General features: G+C 40.2%; 2 protein-coding genes across 5 annotated transcripts; both read right to left on the bottom strand.

Moving 5' to 3' along the window:
- Window positions 1-3,868: 3,868 nt before the first annotated feature.
- Window positions 3,869-10,492, bottom strand: LOC103706391 (tobamovirus multiplication protein 2A-like). Of its 4 annotated transcripts, none has more exons than XM_008790469.4 (7): window positions 10,358-10,492; window positions 9,831-10,181; window positions 9,057-9,156; window positions 5,301-5,381; window positions 5,121-5,225; window positions 4,668-4,868; window positions 3,869-4,579 (listed from the first exon to the last, which is right to left on the bottom strand). In XM_008790469.4, the coding sequence occupies exons 2-7, from the start codon at window positions 10,073-10,075 to the stop codon at window positions 4,472-4,474; spliced, it is 840 nt and encodes a 279-aa protein (XP_008788691.1). In that variant the 5' UTR covers window positions 10,076-10,181; window positions 10,358-10,492; the 3' UTR covers window positions 3,869-4,471. The 4 variants fall into 4 exon arrangements, with proteins under 4 accessions (XP_008788691.1, XP_008788692.1, XP_008788690.1 ...); XM_008790470.4 differs by having other exon boundaries at window positions 9,831-10,245; window positions 10,358-10,480; XM_008790468.4 differs by having other exon boundaries at window positions 9,831-10,251; window positions 10,358-10,479.
- A 2,716-nt stretch (window positions 10,493-13,208) lies between these two features.
- On the bottom strand, window positions 13,209-19,788 carry LOC103706392 (TATA box-binding protein-associated factor RNA polymerase I subunit B). Its single transcript, XM_008790472.3, has 4 exons — window positions 19,067-19,788; window positions 17,123-17,965; window positions 16,120-16,244; window positions 13,209-14,014 (listed from the first exon to the last, which is right to left on the bottom strand). The coding sequence occupies exons 1-4, from the start codon at window positions 19,746-19,748 to the stop codon at window positions 13,430-13,432; spliced, it is 2,235 nt and encodes a 744-aa protein (XP_008788694.2). The 5' UTR covers window positions 19,749-19,788; the 3' UTR covers window positions 13,209-13,429.
- Between the last annotated feature and the right edge of the window lie 3,967 nt (window positions 19,789-23,755).

Raw genomic sequence — 23,755 nt, 5'->3', positions numbered from 1 at the left:
ATGCTCTTGAGATTTCACCTCGAGCCATGATTATATCTGGTCTCATGTGCATAGTACTCTCTACTCCACTCACTGAGTATTCATATACTCACTCCCTAGTTTGGTGTTTTTGATTGCAGGGCAGGTATTGTATAGGAAGGAGCAGGATTAGTGGTTGCCTGCTAGCGTGCCGCTCCATAGTATAGTATAATGTAGATAGAGGTTTATACCCTTTTGGTGTATTATAAACCTTCTGTTGTATATAGTGTATAGTTACAGTCATAGATCCTGTTGTGGATATGGGTTTGACCATGGATGGAATGGGAACCAGATTTTTATACAGATGAGTTATATGCCTGAGATGATGTATTGATATATATTATCCAGGTTCATTATGTGACAGATTATGTGATTGCTGCTCTGACAGGTAGTGTTGTTGTATATATTGAGATAATCCTGACAGGTCACTATAGGAAAAGTGATCATTTTGTGCATGTATCATGCCAAATTTTTCAAGATTTATTGATGATTGATAGGTAGTAGGGTTCTACGCGGTGGCTGGTGGCCTTATGCCTACCCGCACCCTAGGACCGTCGCGGCGGCCCGTCGGAACGGGGCGGGGTCGTGACAAAGCTTGGTATCAGAGCAAAGGTTAAGAAGAGTCCTGTCAGAGCAATAGGGTGAGTCAGGATTAAGTATAGGATTATACTATGGAGCATAGGATTTTTCTATATGTTAATTTATGAGTCATTTACAATTCAGTAAAATATATTATGACTCAGTGTGTAACAACTGCCCTCTCTTTTTAACTCTTTTAGAGACATATAAAGAATACCTCCAAGGAGAGGACCTGCTCGTCCTGGAAAGAGGATGGAGCCAGATATAGCATTGGATGTGGGTTCCGCACATGTCGAGCCCCAAAGAGAAAAATCTCATCCTGCTGATAGACGGAGGGTTGAGGATCAAGGAGAGGTAGGAAGTAGAGATGCATTGATGGAACAGTTACTGGCGGAGAATCAGGCTCTGAGGGAACAGCTTGCTCGGGGAAAACCTCCTGCCCCGTCAGTAGTATCTATCCCACCTACTGTACCTGTGCCAAGAAGTTTGGCCAGGCGGGCTCTAGATGATGAGGGGATTACTGTACAGGAATTTCTGAGGCTCAGAACTCCGGAGTTTAAGGGGGAAGAAAGTGAAGATCCTCAAAGATTCCTGGAGGAGACTGAAAAGATGATACGGAGACTGCCCTGTTCTGATGCAAGAGCTATAGAACTTGTAGGGCTTACAATGAAGGAAGATGCCTGGGACTGGTACCAGAGACAAGTGGAGGACAGATTGTACAGTAGGAATCCTCCAACCTGGGAAGAGTTCAGGCAAGCAGTGATGGATGAGTTTTTGTCTCCGGCTGAGAGGCAAAATCGGGCTCTTCAGTTTGAGAGGCTGAAGCAGATGCCCAGAATGAGCGTATCTGAGTACGCTCGTGTGTTCACTAGATTGGGGAAGTATGCTCCTTACATCATCCCCACTGAAGCTGCCAGGATAGAAAGATTCAGGCGGGGTCTGATTTTCCCGCTTTATAATGCAGTACTGGCAGTAGAGGTCCCCACCTTGTCTAGGTTGATAGATAAAGCAAAACAGTGGGAGACCAGAAACAAAGAGGAAAGAGCTGAAAGAGAACAGAGGAAAATGAGTGTGGGAAAGGAGCAAAGCAGTAGAGGTAGATCTGAGAGAGTAGATCTCTCGGAGGGCCCGACGGAGCAGTCTGTACGCTCAGCTCCAGCTACCCCATGTAAGAGGAAATGGAGGGGAAGAGGTCAATCACAAGATACTTTTCTACCATCAGTACCTTGTCCTCCAGTCACTATGGCCAGAACTGAATCCGGGTTCCAATCATGGCCAGTGTGTAATACATGTAGGAGATAGCACCCTGGCATATGCAGAATGGGCCAGAGAGTGTGCTACAGATGTGGACAGCCGGGTCATTTTGCCAGAGAATGCCCTCAGGGTGCCACCCAGCAGTTTGTGCCTTTGGCATCCTACCCTTCTGTGTAGATGGACAGGGCCTAGTAGTAGGGGGCCTGTAGGCAGAGGTAGAGGTACTGTCAGTCCTCATCATGAGGAGGCGTATCTCTGAGCCGGATGGCACGCAGCTTAAGTTGATTGGTGGCGTGTAGTACTGCCCGTTCTTAATTATAACAGAGTATGGCCGGAGTAGCCAAGGTGCCGTATGACTATTGAAGGCCGGTTATGGAGACGTGGTATGGTAGTGTTGCAATATACGACCACGTAGGTGGGCGTAGGCGCGCTCATGAGTGCGGTCGTTAGCGAGGCCGAGCTCGTTGGAAGGTCGCATCATGCGTTTTGACGAGGTCGGCTTGACGGGTGCTGAAGTCGCTCGGCTTTCTAGGTTTCGAAGTGTGCTTGGTGGAGCGCCCGAGCTCGAAGGTCGGGACGGGTCGGTGAATACCAGAGGCATTCCGAACTTGGTCGGAGGAGTCAGCGAATATCTCAAGTTAGTGGAGCTTTTGGCGGAGTTCCGAAGTCGAGCTGACTTTGGGCCGAAGTGAGGATTCAACCGATTGGCGTTGATGTTTATCGGGCTGAAACTAGGCAGCCTTTTAGTTGCAGGCTAGACAATCCATTTTGCTTTCATCAATTATAAATAAAGGCTACATACCTCAATTTTATTATTATGAATGAAAAAAAAAATGTAATTTTTTTTTTGAAAAAATACGAGTTGAGCAAATAAGATAATTCTTCCTTCTCTTCGACCTGATCAATAGCATGAGCGAAGAGAGGGATAGATCAGAGAATGGCGACAGGGATGGAATCCAAGATCATCATGCGAGGTGACAGCTGCGGATGGGACGTGGTTCCCTCTGCTTTTTCTTCTTTCCTCTGGGCAAAGCAGGCCGTGGGTGCGTGGGTCGGTCATAGCGAGGGAGATGGGAGGGAGAACAGAACCCACCAGATGAATAGAAGCAGAGGACAGGGAGAAGGGAACAAAGGAAGGAGTTGGTGGGTCCTGCCCACCGAGAAAGAGGAGAGGGGCTATTGAGAATATGGTGGGGGATGAAAAGAGACGGAAAGGAAGTCCATGAGGAGAGTTTGAATGCAAAAGATGAGAATATTGTGAGGGGCTTGTGGGGTCCTAACTCCTAAAAACAGTGCAACCTTGACCTTCCACGGAATGCTAAAGTTTGCGGGTGATTTGATGTTACCTGGGATGATGTGATCCCAATTCTGCATGGCTTCCTAAGTCTTGAAGAGACAAGACAACACAGCACAAGCATTTGAAATGTAAGAGAGGTTAGTTGATGACAGCAGAATGGTAGGGAAAAGTAGGTAAGAAGAAAAGTTGGAACCAAATTTTTGATCCAAATGACCTTTTAAAGAGGGGCCACTTGGAGTTATAGTCTTCACCTTCATCGCTGGCAATCCAGTCCTAACACTAAAGGAGAGGCTAAGTGACATCAGGGGGAAAAGATTTCATAGGTTCCACCACCTCTTCAAGAGTAGTCAAATCTAAGGGCAATCTCTTATGGTGGCTGTCAATTTAGAGATTGAACTAGATGCTTAGATGCGAACCCGCTGAACGCTGATAGCCATATATACTTATGGCAAAGACCAACTTGAACATTGAAAAGAAAGCCTTGCGTAGTCCCATGGTTCAGACTCAACAATGCCTCTCTTAGACCACCACTGATCTTTAGGCCAGACAAGGGTTAGAATGCCCAGCGCACAAGTTGATAAATGATGTCAATTGATAGGTTTGGAATCTTTCATATATATACATAATATACATATAAAAATATAAACCCATAACACCTTCAGAAAACCATGAAAGAGATGAACCATGTTATCCAAGTCAAGATAATGTTGCAACAACAGATAGTTTAATAACCATTATATATATGTATATATATATAACCTTCAGAAAACCATGAAAGAGATAAACCATGTTATCCAAGTCAAGACAGTGTTACATTTCTCTGAGAAACCAGGACCGAAGCTTGTCCCCAAGTGCAGGACATCCTGAATACTGATGCTTGTGTTGCTTATTGAGCTTAAATGCTTCAATGGCCGTACTCATGGATCATGTTTTCGTCTGGTGACAGTAACCTAGAGAAAAAGGAAGTTCTTTCATGGCACCTTTGTTTTCTGGTAGTCTTCCATAGGTAGTATGGGAACTGTGGGAGAAGCCGATATTAATGTCAGACACGAGTGAATAAGCAAAAAGGTAGTATGGGTACTCTTGGATCATGTTTTCTTCTGGTGACATTTGAATAAGCAAAAAGAAAAGAGGTTCCAACTTCTGCAAGGACAATGGCATTTTTGCTGACGACATGAGCTGATCGTTTAGAATTAGACAGCAGATAGCAGTCCCTCTACCGCATCAAGCTGGAAAATACCATTCCCAAAAACCTCAAGTTGTACATGCAGTGGCTGACAAACTTAGTTTTACATGAAAACCCACCCAATAAACAGTGAACTTTCAAAGTATGGTACAGCGGCCGCTTTCTTCTGCTGAAGTTACTGTTGCCTGTTGAAACCTGCTAGGATCTGATGGGTTGTAGGTGAACTCCGATGTATCAAGACCATACTGTCCAGGGCGAGGTGCCAAGAGTTAAGAGCGAAATGGTTCAGCAACTACATGTTAAATAATATTGATAATACATGATATGTGGTACCTTTTCCCTCATCCTTTGACTCCAGGCATCGTTCCGGCTTGGACGGTGGTCGAGACTAGGCACCCCGGATGGTGGGAGACCCTGCCTGTTGATCAGTGGTTGATGGATAGCAGATTTTGGAGCAATGTACTCGTCATCACTATCATAGTCTGCAGGTTGGTTTACTGCCCGTATCATGAGAGCTAGCAAGAATGCCAATGCCTGCAAATTAAAAAGTAATTTAACTGATGTACTTCACAAAATCACAAGTTTAAGGTGCAAATTAAAGTGATGCAGAAGTGGGAATTGGTGAAAGAACAAAAGGAATGGCAACGCCAGCAGATGCAAGAGAATATATTCGTGCAACAAAGAGTTAAGCACTTTAAGGTGCATTAAGATATAGGAGGTAATCAAAGGATCAAAACCACATGGCTAATTGAGCAGTAATTGATGAGGGGGTAATTCTATATCTACCTCCAAGATAACAGCTCCTAGGGCAACCCATTTTGCAATCTTCCAGTTCTCCTTTAAGAAGTTATAAATCATGTCAAAGTCCCCAGTTTTGTCAGCTGGAATTGCCTGCACAAAAGATCATTGTCAAGAAAAGCATTGGAAAAGAGAACCAGGAAACAGCATAAGATCAGAGAAACTCACATCCTTCCAACTGTGATCAAAGAAGATGAAAGCCGCAGCTGCCAGCTCTACTAGGATCAACAATATTACCAAGAAAGAATACTAGTTCAATTAAGGAAACCATAACTTGAGAGAATAAAGGAACTAAAATAGAGCCAATGAGCTGTCTTGCATATCATGCATTTTAAATTAAAACCACAAGAAATCCGACTGCATACCACAGATCGATGAATCAATGAGGCTAGTTACTTGTTTACTAATAATAACCACATAATAACTAGCAAGCAGAGTCCCATTTATTTGCAATCCATGAGTCTCTTGGCTTTCTCCTTATGAACCTCTTTGTTCGCTCCTATGGACCTTCTCTTCAATCATCTAAAACTGCTGTAAATCCTTATAAAGTACTTAAAAATTCCAAGAGAATCTTCCACCTATTGAGTGTCAATAGTCTTCAACATAGCCATATTTCTTCACGAGTCTGTCCCCTCTAAAACTGGTGAAGCAATCTCTTTGTTGCATGCTGCCAAACTTTATGAAACAAGATAACCAAGCCCACCAAAAGAACGGTCTAGCATGCATGATTTCCTAAAAGCCTAAAATTCTAATTCTTGACAAGCTAGAACCTTCGGGTTTTTTTTTTACGGTTTTAACTTTATTGAAATTTATTGAGTAAAGATGGAGGGTTATTCTAGCTCCACAACAAACATTTGCATAAGAAAGGAAGGCCATCTATCCATTCCCACTAGACAAGTGGACGATGCAGAAGATCTGTGCCTCAAAAATATCAATGTTTTATAGATACTTCAGATTATTGAAAGACTGAGAAACACGATACCCACATTAATTAGCTAAAATTACTTGATAGCTTGAGGGGGCTAACTGGTTGAGTTGGTAAGTCACTGAGTGCTGAATATCTGTGACCTGGGTTTGATCCCGCCCCACCCAATTTCGGCCTGGCTTCCCCTGCCCTATTTTGCCAAGAGAGCGAGCGAGCGAGCGAGCGAGCGAGAGAGAGAGAGAGAGAGAGATGGTTAAAGTAATCCTCAGTGTTGCTTATATATTTCTTTATTGCTAAGATATCCTTTATCAAGAATCTTTTTTAATTTATGGTGGTGGAAAAAACCCCTTAGGTGTGTTTTGAGCATCCAAAAAAGTGTCTTCACTCCTATAAACAGTTACCATCTTAAGTAATAACATCTCGCTTTGTCAGTATAGCCCAAACACATATTGCATTATATCTGTGAATACAGTACAAGTATGGAAAGATTAAACCAAAATGTTCCTCACTGCTTCAAACAAGTGAACATGTATAAGAAACATATACAACCAACAGCTAAACGCAAGCAAAAATATCATATAGTATGCTCTCTAGTATTGCCAAATGCTGGCAAGAATATATACACATCACTCTTCAATTATACGCTAGAGGAACTTAGTCCTTGCTTGACTAAGTTTTTGTAGCCTTGCAGTGATAAATAGACTAGTTTTAAGAATCTAAGCATGTAGTTCAGCTCCAAGCAACAAAGCTACCTTCTTAAACATACATATGTATGTACATAAACTATATATATATATATATATATATATATATATATATATATATATATATATATATATATATATATATATATATATATATATATATATATATATATATATGTATGTATGTATGTATGTATGTATGTATGTATGTATAGTTTATCTAGAATGCATACTGGTTCCTCCAAACAAGCATACCTCCTTTAATCAAATTAAATTTCATTTTTTTTCCAATTAGCAACCAAACATATATTGCATTTATTGCTGAAAATGCATAATTAGATCTGAAGGGTTCAACATTTGTTTTTTCCAGCACTTTAAAAATTTCACATTAATATGTAAAATACAAGTAATGATTCATAGACTGACCCAGCTAGTTGTGACAGAGCTTGATGATTATGGTTAAGGCACATGAAAGAAACACATCTATTTGGAAAAAAATGGAAAATAGTGGCGAATCCCAATTCTCAGATTTCTATAATTAGGTTCAGGTCATCTTATTGTAGATATTCACATATTTTGAAGTGAATATTTGGACAAAACTGATTTTTCTCTGTCATATATATTCATTTAATCTTGACAAGCATTTAGTGTATTTTATTAAAAACATTGATTTATCAATGTTTCCAGGAAAGTATAAATCAGCCCCAGAAATACTTTTATCTGGCCTTTGCTTCAAGGCACTCAATCTTCATTCCAAATTGGATTAAATTTAACTTCATTTCAGTGAAACATGTGGGCAGGAAGCGTGCTGAAGACAAATCAAAATCACCAGGACTCCAAAAAATTTGAGGAAGGTATGGCATATAGTTGGGTGTACAGGCTGATTACTGATAATGTATGGAACACCAAATGCATGTTACAAACCATGCTTCAGCATCATGTGCATGTGAACTGCAGAGCATGTTACATACTGACACTTTAAACCTTGGTAACTATCTCTGTCCCAATGTTAAGCTGTTAGGGCAATTAGACTAGTATATATGAAACCAGAATACCTGAAACCAATGCCTCATGGAGGTAACTAGACCATCTCATAAGACTGCTGACCTATCATCATCATTATCATCCAAACCATTTCCAACCATGTACAGTGGCTATGGAACACAAGTAGTCAAGAATGCTCCATGGATGGGTTGAATTGATTTTTTCCAAGCCACTGCTAATACCAGGACAACCCTCTAAGAATTATTGCATTCATAGATGGCAAATTTTGGCGAGTGTTGAGCTTCCCTAAAGCCTCAAAGAAGTTTAAGGATTTCTCTCACAGTATAAACTCATTCAATCTATGACAACCCTCCAAACATTGTGTAGACATGAAATGAACCTATACAATGACGAAAGTTGACCAGTATGATATTAAGGAACTAAAGCAATCTTTTATAAGCCAAAGAATTCATATTTCCTATATAAAACTACATAAAAAACAGACAAATTGAATGGTCCTAACTTGTTGACATCAAAGATTGGTACAGATATCATGTTCTAGGCTTAAACAAACTGATAACTTTCATAACCAGCATCTGTCCTAGTCACTAAAACTGCATATTTTCTACCTAACACAACATTCAACACATAATAGCCTGCATATTCTGTGTATATTCAACCTCACAACCTAAAAGACAAAATTATAAAGATAACCCATTTGCATTCTTTTTTTTCTCCATCTGACTGATATCTTTATAAAACAAAAGCACATACCTTCTTAAAGTTGTCAGTAACATGAAATCTTATCCCAATAAGAAAGACGATTCTTGTTACGACCACTGATATTTGTGATTAAGAAAAAAAAAATGCCACAAATTGACAAAGTAAAGCTCAATTCATTTATGCAATTACATAAATATTTTCAAGCTAAGAGCAATGTTGATAAAAAATTAACAAATTTTTTCATGCATCAAAGAGGGCTCTAGTTCAAGTTAACCGAGCACCAAGAGCTTGATAATATCAATTTGCAAGATACTCAATTTGTTAAGTCTACTTATTGCAACGTATGGTGGCAGGAAGCTTCAAACCACTAAACATTTTTTTCCAACATAAAAGAGAAAATTCATGAAGAACAGGGAAAAAAAGTTGCCTTTATTCCATAAATAAAATGTAAAAAAAAAACAGAGACTGACAATAATGAAAAGAAAATGATGGAAATAAACAAATAATATGTGTGGACGTGTTTCTTTGAGAAAAAAAGGGTTAACGTCCGTATGTTTCAATTGTATAATAAATCAAAAGTCAGGATACCCAAGAGAGGCAACATCCATTCCTCGTTGTTGCACCAACACATCCACAGCAAGATATAATGAAGAGTATGACTCCAATACCAATGAATAAGTAAATAAACCTGCAGATTTGCACATAAGTTGGTTACGTATCTAATTAACTATACATGCAAACAAATACACTAATAAGTCAGAAAATGTGTGCACCGTTGGCAGCATATGTTCTCTCATGCATACTAACCTTGGGAGTTTCATTACACCCTTGATGCAAAATATCAAGATTCAGCTTTCCACCAACAAGTTATATGAGAAATCACATGAAGAATTTAAATCTTTACCCTACCGCCCCCCGGCCGTTTTTTTTTTCCCCTTTTTCCTGTTCTGGTCATTTGTGAGTGTGCTACATTCCAAGACATTAGGTTAACTTTGTCAACAAGAACTAAGATATCACACCAGATAATACATAATTGGAGAACAGGATTTGACCAACTATAATGAAATTAGACTTTAAAAATTATGGTTGGCAACACATCAAAATTAAATTTTTCATCATATACAAACAATTTAATTAGAGAACAAGGTTTGACCAATTATAATGAAATTAGTCTTTAAAAATCATGGTTGGCAACACGTCAAAATGAAATCTTTCATCATATACAAACAAGCTTGCGCTAAAATTCTGTCTTTTATCAGACTTCAAAATTATGGTTGCCAACACATCAAAATTAAATCTTTCTTCATATACAAACATGCCCATATCACCAAAAATTCCAAAAGATAGGAAAAGAAAACGTACCAAGCCTTCGGCAGCTGATCGACAAAGCTCGTGGAGACGGGCACGACGAGAAGCATGGGCCTTCCGAGCGTCAACATCGCCGGATTATCGCTATCAGGGGATATCGGGTCCTCTCCACCCCCAGCAGAGACCTTGTTCCATTCCACCAGCAAGTAGACCCCGTAACCCACCATGGCCAATCCGGCGACCGTCAGCACGAAGTTGAGAAGCTTCAACAGGCACTCGAAGCACCCTCGGCACGCCATGGCTCCTCTCTCCAAAATCCTCTAATCGCCTTCTCCGATCAAAAATCTACAACGCTTTACACCGTCATCTCATCGACCCAATCCCCCATTGCCCAAAACCGACGAGCTACCGGCATCAAGAATGAGATTCGGATTAGAATTCCTCGAAGGCCGCAAAAATCCCGTGTTTTCTGAAACTTGAGAAGAGGGGAAAAAAGAAATTTTCGAGAGAGAAAAAGCTATAAAAACTGAGAAAAATCGCCGAAAAAATGTCATAAAAAATTCAAGATAGAGAGTGCTCACATCGAGGGCGAAACTTTGGAGGTCTGGAGACTTCCCCCGATCGGATATCACGGACGCGAGAAGGCTCTTTGACCGAAGGACACAACCCGAACCCCTCTCTCTCTCTCTCTCTCTCTCTCTCTCGAATTCTTTTCTTTTTCTTTCTCTTTTTTATTGTCCCTGTTGGAAGTAACCGCATTAGGTTGACAGAAGAATAATTAATTTATCCTATCTAAAGCAGTAAAGTCCGCATTGAATATAATTATACGATATGTTCGGTTTACGTTAAAAAAATTAACGATATCAAATTAAAATAACCTAAATTTTTTTTAATAAACAAATGGGCAAAAAAATATTTATAAAATAACTGATAATAAAAAATAAAAATTTTATTTTTTAATTAAAGTAAATATGGTTTTTATTGTTAGAAGAATCGTTAGAAGTATTCAAGGAAAAATAGTATTTTATGAGATATAGAAATAAATATAAACCTGTAGAGAATATTTAGGTGAATTTGAATTTTTATTCAAAAAAAAGAGCCTATATTTTTTTAGCGAAGGTCTCGATGGTTATACGGTTCTCGCATAGAAATTTTTATACGGATGCTGTTCGTACTTCGTCGTGCTGAAGACGTAATCTTTTATTTTAATTTTTCTATATTATCTTTTTAAGTGTTTGGCGTATAGCGCCGAAGGCGGTAAAGTAACGGGGAACGATGGTGACCCACCACGTGGTTAAAGAAGAGCAGGGGAGATTGAAGATAGACGGTTGGGATTGAAGGAAATACGACAGGAGACACCGTGCCTGATGCGAGGTCCCCGTGAGTTGGTGGTGGTTCAGCTGTTCGCTCCAAACAGCAAACAGCCTTCTCAGATGACATACGGCTAACTTATAAGTTAGTGAGAAGTACATTGACACGTGGGAGAATTTGGATAAAATTTAAATGGGGTTTGGTGGTTAAGATCGATAAAATTTGAATAAAAGACAAGATTTAGGGACAAAAATCAAAATTTTCACTGGAAGTAATTGGACAGACTTGTTGAGAGAGAGAGAGAGAGAGAATAGGTCCATCCTTCAATTTAAAGAAATTTGTTGTCTAATTATAAAATTATATATTATTCATGCGTAATATAACACAAAACTTTAGTAAATAATTTTTTTGTTTGTCTTTTCTACCCATGACAAAATTTGAGGACAAAGTCCTCAAGTCACTTTTCAAGGACAATGTAATGTAATATTTTAATATATAACCTGTTTGTGTCTTAACACATGACCTTATTCCAGGGCTAAAAGTCATTCTTAAATCATTTTTTTAAAATAAATTATAGAAGTGCGACAATCTCATTAGGACTTCTTGAATAAGCTCAATGTACAAGTCTCAGCCTAACGACATGTGGCCTCCACATGTCAAAAACAATGTGCTCAATAAGTGTTGTAAATTGAGTGCAAACCTTTGACCATCAAAAATCATGTGTTTAACTCATCTCTATTGTAAATTGATCAATCTTCAATAAAAACCAGTTGGCTCCTTTTGCCTCTCTTTTACATCCAAAAAAAAAAAAAAATTGTGACGTTTGTTTGTCTGCTATACTCGTAAGTAGACGGCAACAATGGCAAAGAGAAGAAACGAGGATGAATAGAATGCGCATTCCATCCTTGGACACAGAATTTTGCTAAGTACAATCTAGGCAGCACTGCATTTTGTAATTTATGTGCTAAAACAATGAAAAATTCCAATTCATGCAGGAATCCTCATGGCCAATACAACCCAAAAATATGACCTCAAAGAGTTTCAAATCTCGTTACTTATGGAGAAATCATATCATGAATAGCATGCACCATAATGGCTATACATACTACCAATCACAGCTGCTCGTTAATATAGCAATGCACCGAGATGAGCGGTTGATGAATACGACTCACAAAATGAGTGTCTCTGATCGGTGGCTTGCACCACACCACGTGAGATGTATAACTTTTATTACTATCAACTTTGGACTTGTTGTTTATAAACAGGACATAGGCTAGGGACCAAATAATCTGTATTAAAGAGTTCTGTCAGTCCAGAACAAAATATAACCGGCCAAAAGTGTTTCACCCTCGGCCCCGAAGGCCAAGAAAAAAGAACTCATTGAACCCCACAACTTCTTCACTGTAATGTCGGACGGCAGAAGAGTCCTCTCATATGCAATAGGCAGGAAGAGGTTAAGAAGATGTAAACTGGATGGATGGAAGCACACTTGGGTTTAAAAAGATGGATGTACACTATATCTTATACACTAACATTTATAGAGATCTAATATCTTCAATAAAACCATTGATATCTCTTTCAAATAACTAATAAGGAGCTATAGAAGCAAGGTTCATTGCCAGCTTTGTCTTACCTTTCCTTTATAATATCATGAAATATTACAGGCAAATGCATCACAGAACATTAAAAAATGTAAATACCAAAGCATGATCCTATTCAGTAGGTATCAATTCTTGCAAGGAAAAAAATAGGGCTAAAAGTTGCATAATCCAGCTCAAGAAACCTGATCAAATATATGATACATATAACAGGAGTGTTCCTGCAGAGGATATCGATCACCCAAATAGATGAAGAAAAGATTCAGATGACTAATTCAGGTTATCTGGAGGAACTCCTTGACATCATGAGAATTCAGCCTTCTCTGATTATCTGATACAAGAAATTAAAACATAAAAAGGTGGAATTTAAGCAGTAAGACAAAAAGGGAGTGATAAGGTCTGAAACATAAAACATGTTGAAAAGTGTGAAATAACTGTACCCACATAAGAGCTATATGAAATGCCGTTTTTACCAAAAAAAAAAAGAAAAAAAGTGAGAAATAAAGGGGCAGGCAAAATAAGCTGAGGTAGAACCTGGAAATTACCTTGTTCTCACAAATAAAGGCTGTAAAAACCTAAAATTTCAGGTTTCATTCGGCCCCAGATTTTAAAAATGGGTCCCAAAAAACTATTCATCGTCAGCATATTAACATACTGAAAAAATAAAACAAAACAGTGCTGATTGAACAGAACATAAGTAAGAACACTATTCTTTTCTTCTCTGCTGCAGAAGAAAATTCATGGTCAACACACTTCTTCAGCCTCCAATGATGTCATTGTTGCCGTTCTCTCAGTTAAAGAATTCAAGCTGCTCTCAATCTGTTGTTCAATCCATGCAAGTCTTCTCTCAAATTTCAGGACACTTAAATGCATAATCCGAACATCAACCTGAGCAAGCTTTGAACAAGCCCGTAATATTATATAATAGTCAGCATGTGCAACATAAATGAGCTTCCCATCTACTCTCTTCCTCCCGTAGTGAAGATAATCATCTGTCCTCTGATGAATTCGGGGAGGAAGGTATTGGAAGCCATTCTCTTCCATGTTAATCTTCATCTTTTCTAGTGTAGAACTTTTGGAAGATGTTGAAGTACCACACACAGGATGTTTTCCTTGAAGGCCAGAGTCATTTCTGAGAAATTCATATCTGGTGGTTAATTTGCTGTCCATTGGTGTATCCGATCTACCTATGCCTTCATTCTGGCTGCTTTTGCTATCTTCCCTTGGTTTCTTGGAGTCAATCAATTCGCTACTAGGTACTTCGTCTCTCAGTCTCTTCCCTTTCAAATCAAGAAACTCAAATTTTACATCCTCTTGTAGATTATCAACCTGAAATTATATGGATTCAAATATCAAGTCATAGGGAGCCTATCTCTGATTACATTAACACATGATCTCGAAGCAGCACATCAAACTTGCAATCCAGATATTGTCAACAGATATAATAAGATAGAGCATCCACTGTACTTCACATGAAACATCAACAAAGAGAAGAACCAGGACACGAAAAAAGGATTAAAGGAATAACAAATAAGATGAGGTTGACAAGGGCTTTAAAAAATAATAGTACTGCCAGCCAAGTTTGGAATTATCAGGTTAGGAATGAGTGCAGACATCGATCCATCCAAAAAAACTGACTCAAAAGGGCCAGACAGCAATGACCGAGACAGGCCAAGCATGACTTGATCCGGCTTGTGGCAACAAGCAGATTTGACAGCAGCCCTTAACTATTAGTCACTAGGCACTAAGCACAAGGGTAAACTTTATAATGAAGAAACAGGGGAAAGTGCTTTCTGATTTTTCAATTATTATCCAGCTCAGAGCATCTACAAAGTTCTATCAAATAGGGGAACACACACATGTGCATGGGCGCGCGCACGCGCGCGAGCGCGCACAGGTAAAAGTAAGAAAGGATGTAACTTAAGGATCACCAGACAGACCAAGCAAGAAAGTAAATAAAGCATAATGATGATTCCATGGTCTGAATTTCATAACCTTGCAATGGACTTGAAAGAGAATTGCCATAGTCACTCAAAGCAAAATCTTACTAGCCCAAAAATTCCACCCAGTATTCTCATCTATAAATGCCAGAGTTCCATTTCATGCTTAAATTGGATTACCAAATGAGTGCTCAACTTACCATCAAGCAAAATTCTGCTGGAAGTCTGTGGAATCATCTTTTGATGTATGATCCGACAATATAAATGCCTTCAAATAGCATAAATTATTTGCTGCTCCTATGCAGTCTTAACAGTCCTTAATTCTTTTTAATGGCACAAAATCAACTTCTTAGAAGTTTAGGCAAGGTTAAGGAAAAAATTAATAATAAATTAGGTATCTGTTATACTCTTTTACATGCACTCAATTAAAAGCGCAAATCAGAAAGAGTAGATATGCTTAACTAACGACACTCTATCAAAGTCGAAAGAGAACATGAAATTACAAGACTTGCTATAATTGGAAGTTCACAAGGAACTCAGGAGTAGAAGATATCTTATATAATAAAGATTGTTCAGAATCAGAAGTAGTTGAATATTTATGTATAAAGACCAAGAAGGAATAGTAGAAAATCTGGAAATAAGTTCTGAGGAAGAATATGAAAAGCCCACATTTAAATAGATTGGAGCCACTGATAGGATTGGTGGTAAAGAACTCATATAGTGAACCGAGTAGTTAATAATGCTTGCTGCACATGGTCCTAGTTTATGATCATGCATTATCTTTGTCTCATTTACGAAATTCAATTTTCAATATCTCCTTTCGGTAAGATTGAAGAAGCTTCAACCTAGCCAGAGGCTACTAGGCTACCTAGCCTTGAAACCAGTGCGTGGCAGCCCCTACCTCAAGAGAGATGTCTTTGCTTTTCATTCAGGACAGGAGATACACAGGTTGAAGTGCTACTCTACTATACACCTTGTTCGAGGTTACATAACAAAATAGTACAAGAAGACCACAAAAGAAAAAATAATAATTTTTTGCACAATAAAATTGCTCTAAAATATTTGACATGAGTTCCTACTCATTGCGCACATAAATTGGTGCCTAGGATGTAAAATTCTCGAACAGTATTTAATAGGATATTACTATGTTATGGATGGTTATAGGAAGGGGCAAAAATAAAAAAGACCTTCAAGATACCATGCTCATCTGCTCACATATGTAGATAACAACACTAGGAAAAATTATATACAACTTATACGATAAAATGGCCTTCAAGATACCATGTCCATCTGCTCATATATGCACCGTAACAACAAAATGGCCTTCAAGATACCATGTCCATCTGCTAATGTATCAACCGTAACAACCCAAGGAAACACAACATATAGCATATACTGTAAAGTCCTAGACAAATATGCAAGCTCCAATTCTTGAGCTACCTAGCACAATCTAACACTCCTGAGCTAGAATAAATGGCTGAGACCATACAGTACCTCTTGCTTATCATATATATTCCATAATCTTTCTATTAAAATCTCCTCGTCGTATGATGTAGTTATCCCAGCAAAAATAATATCCTTGCAATACTTGAGATACGATTGCAAGTCTTTGGAATAATCTGTCAACAGAAAAGCAAATTATGCGATAGCAAGGTATCTAAGCACAGATCACAGTTGACAGGAAAGGGATAAAATAATCAGATAGCATGGTAAAGATCATAGACAAAAGCTTCCTCAGAGGATTTTCATCTTCATGGTAATGATAACTTGATCTATCGTTTTTGAAATTTTAGCTTTCAACAAGGACAGAGTTCCAAACATAAGTTACTCAAGCAAAACTTTATCAAAAAACAGAAGGTTGACTTTTTAGGAGTAGCAACCTCTTTATTTCTCTTTTCCCAAGAATGGAAATTGCCATGGTATTATCGATATTCATTCTTTTCCTAGCAAAAACAATACTGTAAGCAGAAACATGAATTTTACTTTAAATTTACCTATCCAAGTGTTTCTTGGTTGGGTTCAGTTGAATGGGATATAATAGAATCCTACTCTTACTACATATTTTCACAAGTCTATGAAGGTAAACTACAGCAATAGATGACATTTGAAAAAAAGCGAACAAGTTCACAACTGTCTGCATTATTATGTAATCATGCAAGCACCAATCATCAAATATTGTCAAAATCTGTTGCCTTTCCAAATGAAATATGGTAGATCTTTAACCATGTAAGAAGTTACTTTATTTAAATTCTTCAACTATTTAATGCAGTAACTCATAAATTCTTTAAATTATTTAATTATTCGACACAATAACTCAAAAAATCTTCAAATTCTTTAATTCTGTAAGGAAGTAACTCAAAAATAACAATTCAATTCAATTTATACAGTACTCAAAAGGTTTGTACTGAAGCCCTAGGCAAATCTCAATGAAATCCAAAATTTATATTGAATAATTGCAGCGTAAATACAAGAATTAAATGATTTACACGTTAGTTACCATGTGCATCGCTGATCTTATCATATGCAGCTTCAAGAATGCCCAACAACTCTTTAGTGTCAAACTCAGCAGCCTTGTTATGCAATAACTTATTTTTTGGTGATGAACCCGTGGTCCTAGAAGATTCTTTGGCATCCCCACCTTTCACCTCAAAGTTTGGTGCAGAGCTCGATTTTTGTTCATCAAGATTATGATTGACTCTAGGATAACATGAAGGAGAACTGTCGCAGTCAGATAAACTCATCTCCCATATCCCCTGGCCATGTATATTATACAATATCCTTATCGTCACAATCAATATTGACATCACGCAAACACGAGTTGGAATTCTAGATGCATTACTAGATAACCATAACTCTGCAGGGATCGACCATTCATAAAGGCGGCATGCATGTGGAATTATTTTTTCCAATGGAAGAGTAAGTTCTTTTGAATAGCGACATGCAATTGCATAAAAGTTCACTGAAGGGAGTCGAAGGCCAATATTTTGGGCAATAGAACCAGCTGCAGCTTCTAAATGCCATGCTCCAATAGCTTGAACAGGCCTAAACAAAAATCTTGTACTCAAAGGGCAAGCATTTGAAGGACTTCCAAGGTATTTGTCCAATTCCACAAATGCAGCAAGATAAGGTAGTTTGCCTTCTAATGCCCATTTACAAATATCTGTTGGTAGGATTGCTTCTCGTGCGATATGACAAACAAGAAAACAAATAGCCAATGAAGAATATACAGGAATAGTCTTTCTCATTGAACGAAACCAAATATATATTGCTCTCTGCCCATATGAGTTGCGAGGTTCCATTTTATATTTAGCTTTTATATGCTTAGATGGTTTTTGCCATTCTGCAAACAAAGATACAAGTTAATGTTAGTAAATTATAGATACAAACAACATGATAACCATTTATATATTAGATATTAAGCAATTGCTTTAATATCTAATGTAAAAAGATGTTATCAACTAAAAATCAAATCAAATAGCATGCTGAAAGAAGCAAGAAAGTCAACTACAGAAGAAAAATAAGCCTAAGAACTGCTTGGCCAGAATACAATACATGAACTGGATTTTTTTTATTTTTTTTTTTTGATGCTGTGAATTGGAAAAGTTTTTAACCTTATTTTTGAGATGACCTCCGCATAGCTTGAACTATAAAATCAAGCAAAATATCATCAAAAAGACAAATTAAAACTTCCTGAAAAAATTTGATTCCATGCATTAAAACTTTTAGAGGTGTATTGTTTTTTGTATGATGGGACCTCCATAAAAGATGGATAACTATTGAGATTTGTCAAAATGTACCTCATGATTCAATTGGCAACTTGATTGCAGTACTCAGCTCTAGAAAATGAAACCCTAAGCTGCATGAAACAGCAACATCAAGAAACTCTACAGATGCAGCAGCACTAGCACATCAAGAAAAAGAGAACTATATGCAAATATCGAATAGCATTTTTCTAATCTATGCCGGTGTTTGACAGGCTGAATTTACAAGTTCTCCTTTTTCATACAACAGCAATCTTACATCATAGGTGTCAAACTCCAACCATATGCACTGGTTTGAGAAATAACCAACAAGAAACCAATGCAAACATGTATGAAGCCTATATGGAGATAGAGGAATGCCACAAACACAGAACTCAATTCTAGCAATATTGATCTTCCATGAATAAATTCCCATAATAGTCATGATCTTTTTAAGTTATGTCGACCATATTAAAGCCCTATAACCTTTCAAGATCAAACCTTCTACTTCTTGAAGAAAACCCCACCTTGATTACTCTTTCAAAGGTAGCTACTTCAATTTCAAAATCAAAACCTTGGAGTCAAAAACGAAGTATTTCCATTAGAAACCAAAAGGATCAACAGTGTTCACCTGAAACATGAAGCAATTTTACCCTCCTTGATATAAGGAAAAAGAAGCATAAAGAAGGGCGAAAACTTGCCTGGTTCACCGTTCCGGGAATTTGTTGAAGCCGCCGCCGCCGCCTCGGACTCGGCGATCACCTTCTCCACCCACTTCTCATCAAACACCCTCGAGGCCGCCAAATACCGCAGCCAGATGTCCCCCACGATCCCACAGATCAGCGGGCTCACCCCGAACCTCTCCACCAGGGCCTCGCACTGGAGCTGGATCATCACCTGCATCCCCTGCACGTACCGGAGCCGTATCCCGCCGGCGAGAGTCTCGGCATCGGGCCACGGCCCCGACCCGAAGTCGCGGGGCTCCGAGGTCTCGTCGTCGAACCCATAGGGCCGCGCCGCCGACGGCTCCGCCTCCTCCCTCTTCCTGGCGGAGCCGGAGAGGGACTGCGTGAGGGAGCGGAGCAGTTCGTCTCTGGAGATCTTGGGGGCGGCGGAGGGGGCATCAGATTTTTTCCGGGCGCGGTGGTGGAAGAGACTGTACACGGCGCCGGTGCCGGAGCCGTCGCCAAGGATGTCCTCGTCGGCGCAACCGGTGGCGACGACTTCCTGGCTCTGGGAGCCGCACTGCTGACAGTAAAAGAAGCCGTCATCCCCGGCTTCGAACTCGCGGCCGCCGCACCCGTCGCAGTAGAGACCTCCGCCCGCCGCCTCCGGCTCCCGCTTCGCAGCGGAGAAGGGGGAGCTCCAGCCATGGTTCTCCATGGCCGTGAGTCCTAGGACGGCGTTTCGGCCCCTTTTGCTCGGTTTCTTTTAAACCGGACCGGCGGTTCTTTTTTATGGGATTCGCTTGTTTATTATTATTATTTTTTTTTCTTTGGTACATCCGGCGGCTCACAAATATGAAAATAGCCAACAAAATTAAAAAATAAAATTCGCTAGTTTTTCACTTTTTCACGAGGCTCTTAAAGTGCCACGTCCATAAAAAAAAATATTTTTATATTAAAATCAGTAAATATTTCATAGAGTAATATATGGAAAATTAAAATATCCTTGAGCACTAAGCTGCGGTTGTTTACTGATATGCTTTATACATCAATTGGATATGTTAAACCTCCTATATTGACTCGTTTGGTTGACAGAAAAAAAATCTAAAAAAAAAATTTTAAAAAAAATAATTTTTGAGCCTAAGGAATTAGTTTTGGCATATTTTGTTGATTATGAAAAAATGACAAATTACAGAATGACTTATATTTAGTTGAGCATCTATATTTTGAAAAAATTATATAAAATACCTATTATACTTATAATCAAGAAAAAGATTATATTCATGAATTTTAATGGCTTAAAGATACTTTTGAAAAAAAAATCAATTTCTAACCGATGGGAAAGTAACTTTTCTGTCACTCATAATTTTTTTTTATGAAACATTTCATCTTATTTTCATGAAAATGCTACTTTTTCATATTTCTTATTTAAAATTTCAAAGCAAATAAGAGGCATTTTTTTTTATTTTTCAGTTGACCGCACTTTCTTTCTTCGATTTCTGCAAACCAAACGAGTTGTATATGTTGGCCAACGTTTGCAATGAAAGAGAGGCCGAAAAATTCTTATATTTCATACGACGACAACTCACACTGAGTGGCCATGAATACATTCAGAAAGATCATAAAAAAAATTATGAAAAAAAAAACTGACTCACAACATGAGAGGCAACCAAGTCAGCAGTACTGTTCGCCTCCCAATAAATATGAGTGGCTCGGAAAGAACCAAACCCTCTCCAAATTTTGCAGATGTCCCTAAGCAGTAGGTGCTGGTCGTCTTTACTGTGCTGCCCCATTTAGTCGACCACCATAGTTGAGTCACCTTCAAGGTAGATATTATCTGCGCCCAGAACTAACTTCGCATGGGTGATGCTCTCCCACGTAGCTTTCAGCTTTGCTTTGATGACAAACTCGTCGAAAATGTGCCGACCCCCAGCTACAACGAGTCTGGAGTCATGATCTCTAATCACTAAATTCTTTTTCTGACTCCACCCGCGTAAACACTGTCATTAAAGTTTATCTTAAAGAAACTGAGAGTAGTGCTACGTTTCGCAAGAAACTCTTCACAAAGAATGTAAAGCCTCAAAGTTTCGAGGGACTTCCAGGTTTAGATTACAATCCTATTGTCCTATTATGATCAGGATTAGAATTACGACAGGTATCAAGAGCAAGAAGAAAATACTATATTACTTAGGGGAAATTATTTTTCCACCCTCCAAAAGACGCTGGTATAACAAAAAGTCTCAGTTGACTGGTCCTAAAATCTTCAGTCCAATAACTTCACCAAGTTTAATTTCCTATCCTTGAGCCTCTTTTATTTTTTAAAAAAATGCTGAAAATACTCTCGCCCCTCCTGATCTCCCATTCCCACACCGAAGAAGGAGAAGAAAAATGCCGCCCCTCTAGAGCCGGACCATGGCAGCCTGCTATGGGAGAGGGGGCCTTGAGGTATCAGTCTGAGGGGGGCGCCAATGCTCTTTTCTGTGGCAAGAGATTGCAAGATATTTGCCTACTGCGGTAGTACATACTAGATGGCTGATAAACGATGGACGCAGTATTGATGTGGCTGAGGACTCGTGGGTTGATGCCCTCCCTTTACGGCTCTGGCCGACTACGGTTTGTGTTGAGGCAGGGGAGGGCCTGCGCGTATGTGTTCTCCTTGTCCTGGGGGGGGGTGCTGCATGGGATGAGTCTAGGTTGATTCAGCTCTTTGGAGGGCATCTGGCAGAGAGGGTCCGATCCCTCCCGCTACCAGGGTGCACAGGTCCAGACATGCGGGTTTGGAGCACTTCTACCAAGACCAGTATCAGGGCGAGCGACCTTTTTTGCATCCTTCGACAACAGTATGAGCCTGGGCCAGATTGCGTCTGGATTTGGCGTTTGGGTCTCCACCCGAGGGTAGCATTGTTTCTCTGGAAGGTGGTCTGGGACCGGCTTCCAACGAGAGCAGTTTTGAGTGGATGGGGCCTAAGGATTCCCTCGGTGTGCGGGGACTGTGATGTGGACAAGACAGTGGACCATGCCTTATTTTAGTGTACATGGGCTAGAGCGATGTGGCAACTAGCAGGGATCCCGCGGGAGGTTCGGGGATGGAGGGACCTGTTCTTACATGCCATGCACCGATGCTCGGAGTTCCCACTGCTGCGCCAAGAGGCGGGTCGAGCAATTTGTATATCCTACCAGATTTGACTGACTAGGAATGCTCGAACCTTTGGTGAGCACAATATATCACCAGACTGATAGTGGAGAGTGCCCGCGTGCAGGCAACGAAGCTCAGTCTCATCACACCTATTGAAGGAACCTTGACAGCTTGGGACACCTGGAATTTTCTTTCTGCTTCGGCAGTATCCTACACGATATTTTTTACTTGGAAGCCCCCACCTCCAAGTTTCCTCAAGGTCAATTTCGACGAGTCTGTCTTCGATGGAGGTACGCAGGGCGGTGCGGGTTTTGTTATTCGGGACCCATCTGCCAGGTTTGTGGCTGCTGGGGCAGTCAACTCTTCGACACATTGGTTCCGAGAGCAGAGCTGCGGACCGCTTGGGCGGGCCTTCGTCACGCCCGGTGTGTCTTATAGGCTAGGTCCATTATCCTGGAGGGTGACTCAACCACTGTCATCAGTTGGATCTGGGGGGCCCTAGGGGCAACAGTTGCGTCCACCTTTTGCTACGAGACATCTAGGCTATGGTGAGAGATGGCGGAGCTTTTCAGGCCAAGCATGTATTCCGTAAAGCTAATTAGGCTGCGGATTGGGTGGCTGCTTATGTCGCCAACCATTCCAGTAGCACCCTATGGGCTAGTGATGAGGAGTTGCCCTTGGCACTCCGAGGCATTTTGTTTCTTGACTTTATTGGGTGCATCCGTACTTACCAGGTATGATTCACCCACCCTAGCAAAAAAAAAGGGAGAAGAAAAAGGCCAAGTCGGTCGCAATGGCCGGCCGCGGCCGCCATCGCCATGGCTGCTACCGACCCCGACCCACCCCCTCTTGAGCCCTCTCCCGCGGCCGCCGCCGGCCCCGGCCCGCCCCCTCCCAAGCCCCTCCTGTGGCCACGCTGCTGAGAATGCCCCCGCCCTGCCCTTATGGTAAGGTGCCGAAGAAGAGGAAGAAGGACGCCCTCCCGCATCCTGCGGCCGTCGCCGGCCATGGCCCGCCCTCCTCCCACATCCCGCGGACGTCGCCGGCCATGGCCCGCACTCATCCCATGTCTGCCACGGCCCGACCCCTTTCTGACGTCGTCGGCCTTGCGAGAGGAGAAGAATTCTTCGTTGGCTAGCCATGGCTGCTGCAGGCGCCGCGGCTACCACTAGCCAGCTGCGGCTGCCAGTAGCCTGACCCCCTCTCGGGCCCCCTCCTGCAGCCGCCACGGCCCGGCCCTCTTCCAGTGCCGGCAGCCTCGCGGGAGGAGAAGGAAGAAGAAAGAGGAAGAAGGGAAGAAGAGAAGAAAAAGAAAAGAAAAAAAAGAACAAAAAGAAAGGGAAAAAAGAAAAGAAAAGAAAAAAATAAAAAAAAAGAAAAGGAAAGAAAAAGAAGAAAAGAAAAGAAAAAGAAAAAAAAAGTAAATAAATATATATATATATATATATATGAATGAACGAATATATAAATAAATAAATAAGATAATAAATAAATATATTGTAACGAAATAAAAAATATATAAATAAATGCATAAATAAAAGCTGCCACGGTCGGGCCCCCTCTCGCAGCCGCCACGGCCCGGCCCCCTT

Source organism: Phoenix dactylifera, chromosome 17, assembly GCF_009389715.1.
Source record: "Phoenix dactylifera cultivar Barhee BC4 chromosome 17, palm_55x_up_171113_PBpolish2nd_filt_p, whole genome shotgun sequence".
Taxonomy (NCBI): domain Eukaryota; kingdom Viridiplantae; phylum Streptophyta; class Magnoliopsida; order Arecales; family Arecaceae; genus Phoenix; species Phoenix dactylifera.
The sequence above is the reverse complement of the archived record's forward strand: the minus strand, read 5'-3'. Positions and strand labels throughout refer to the sequence as shown.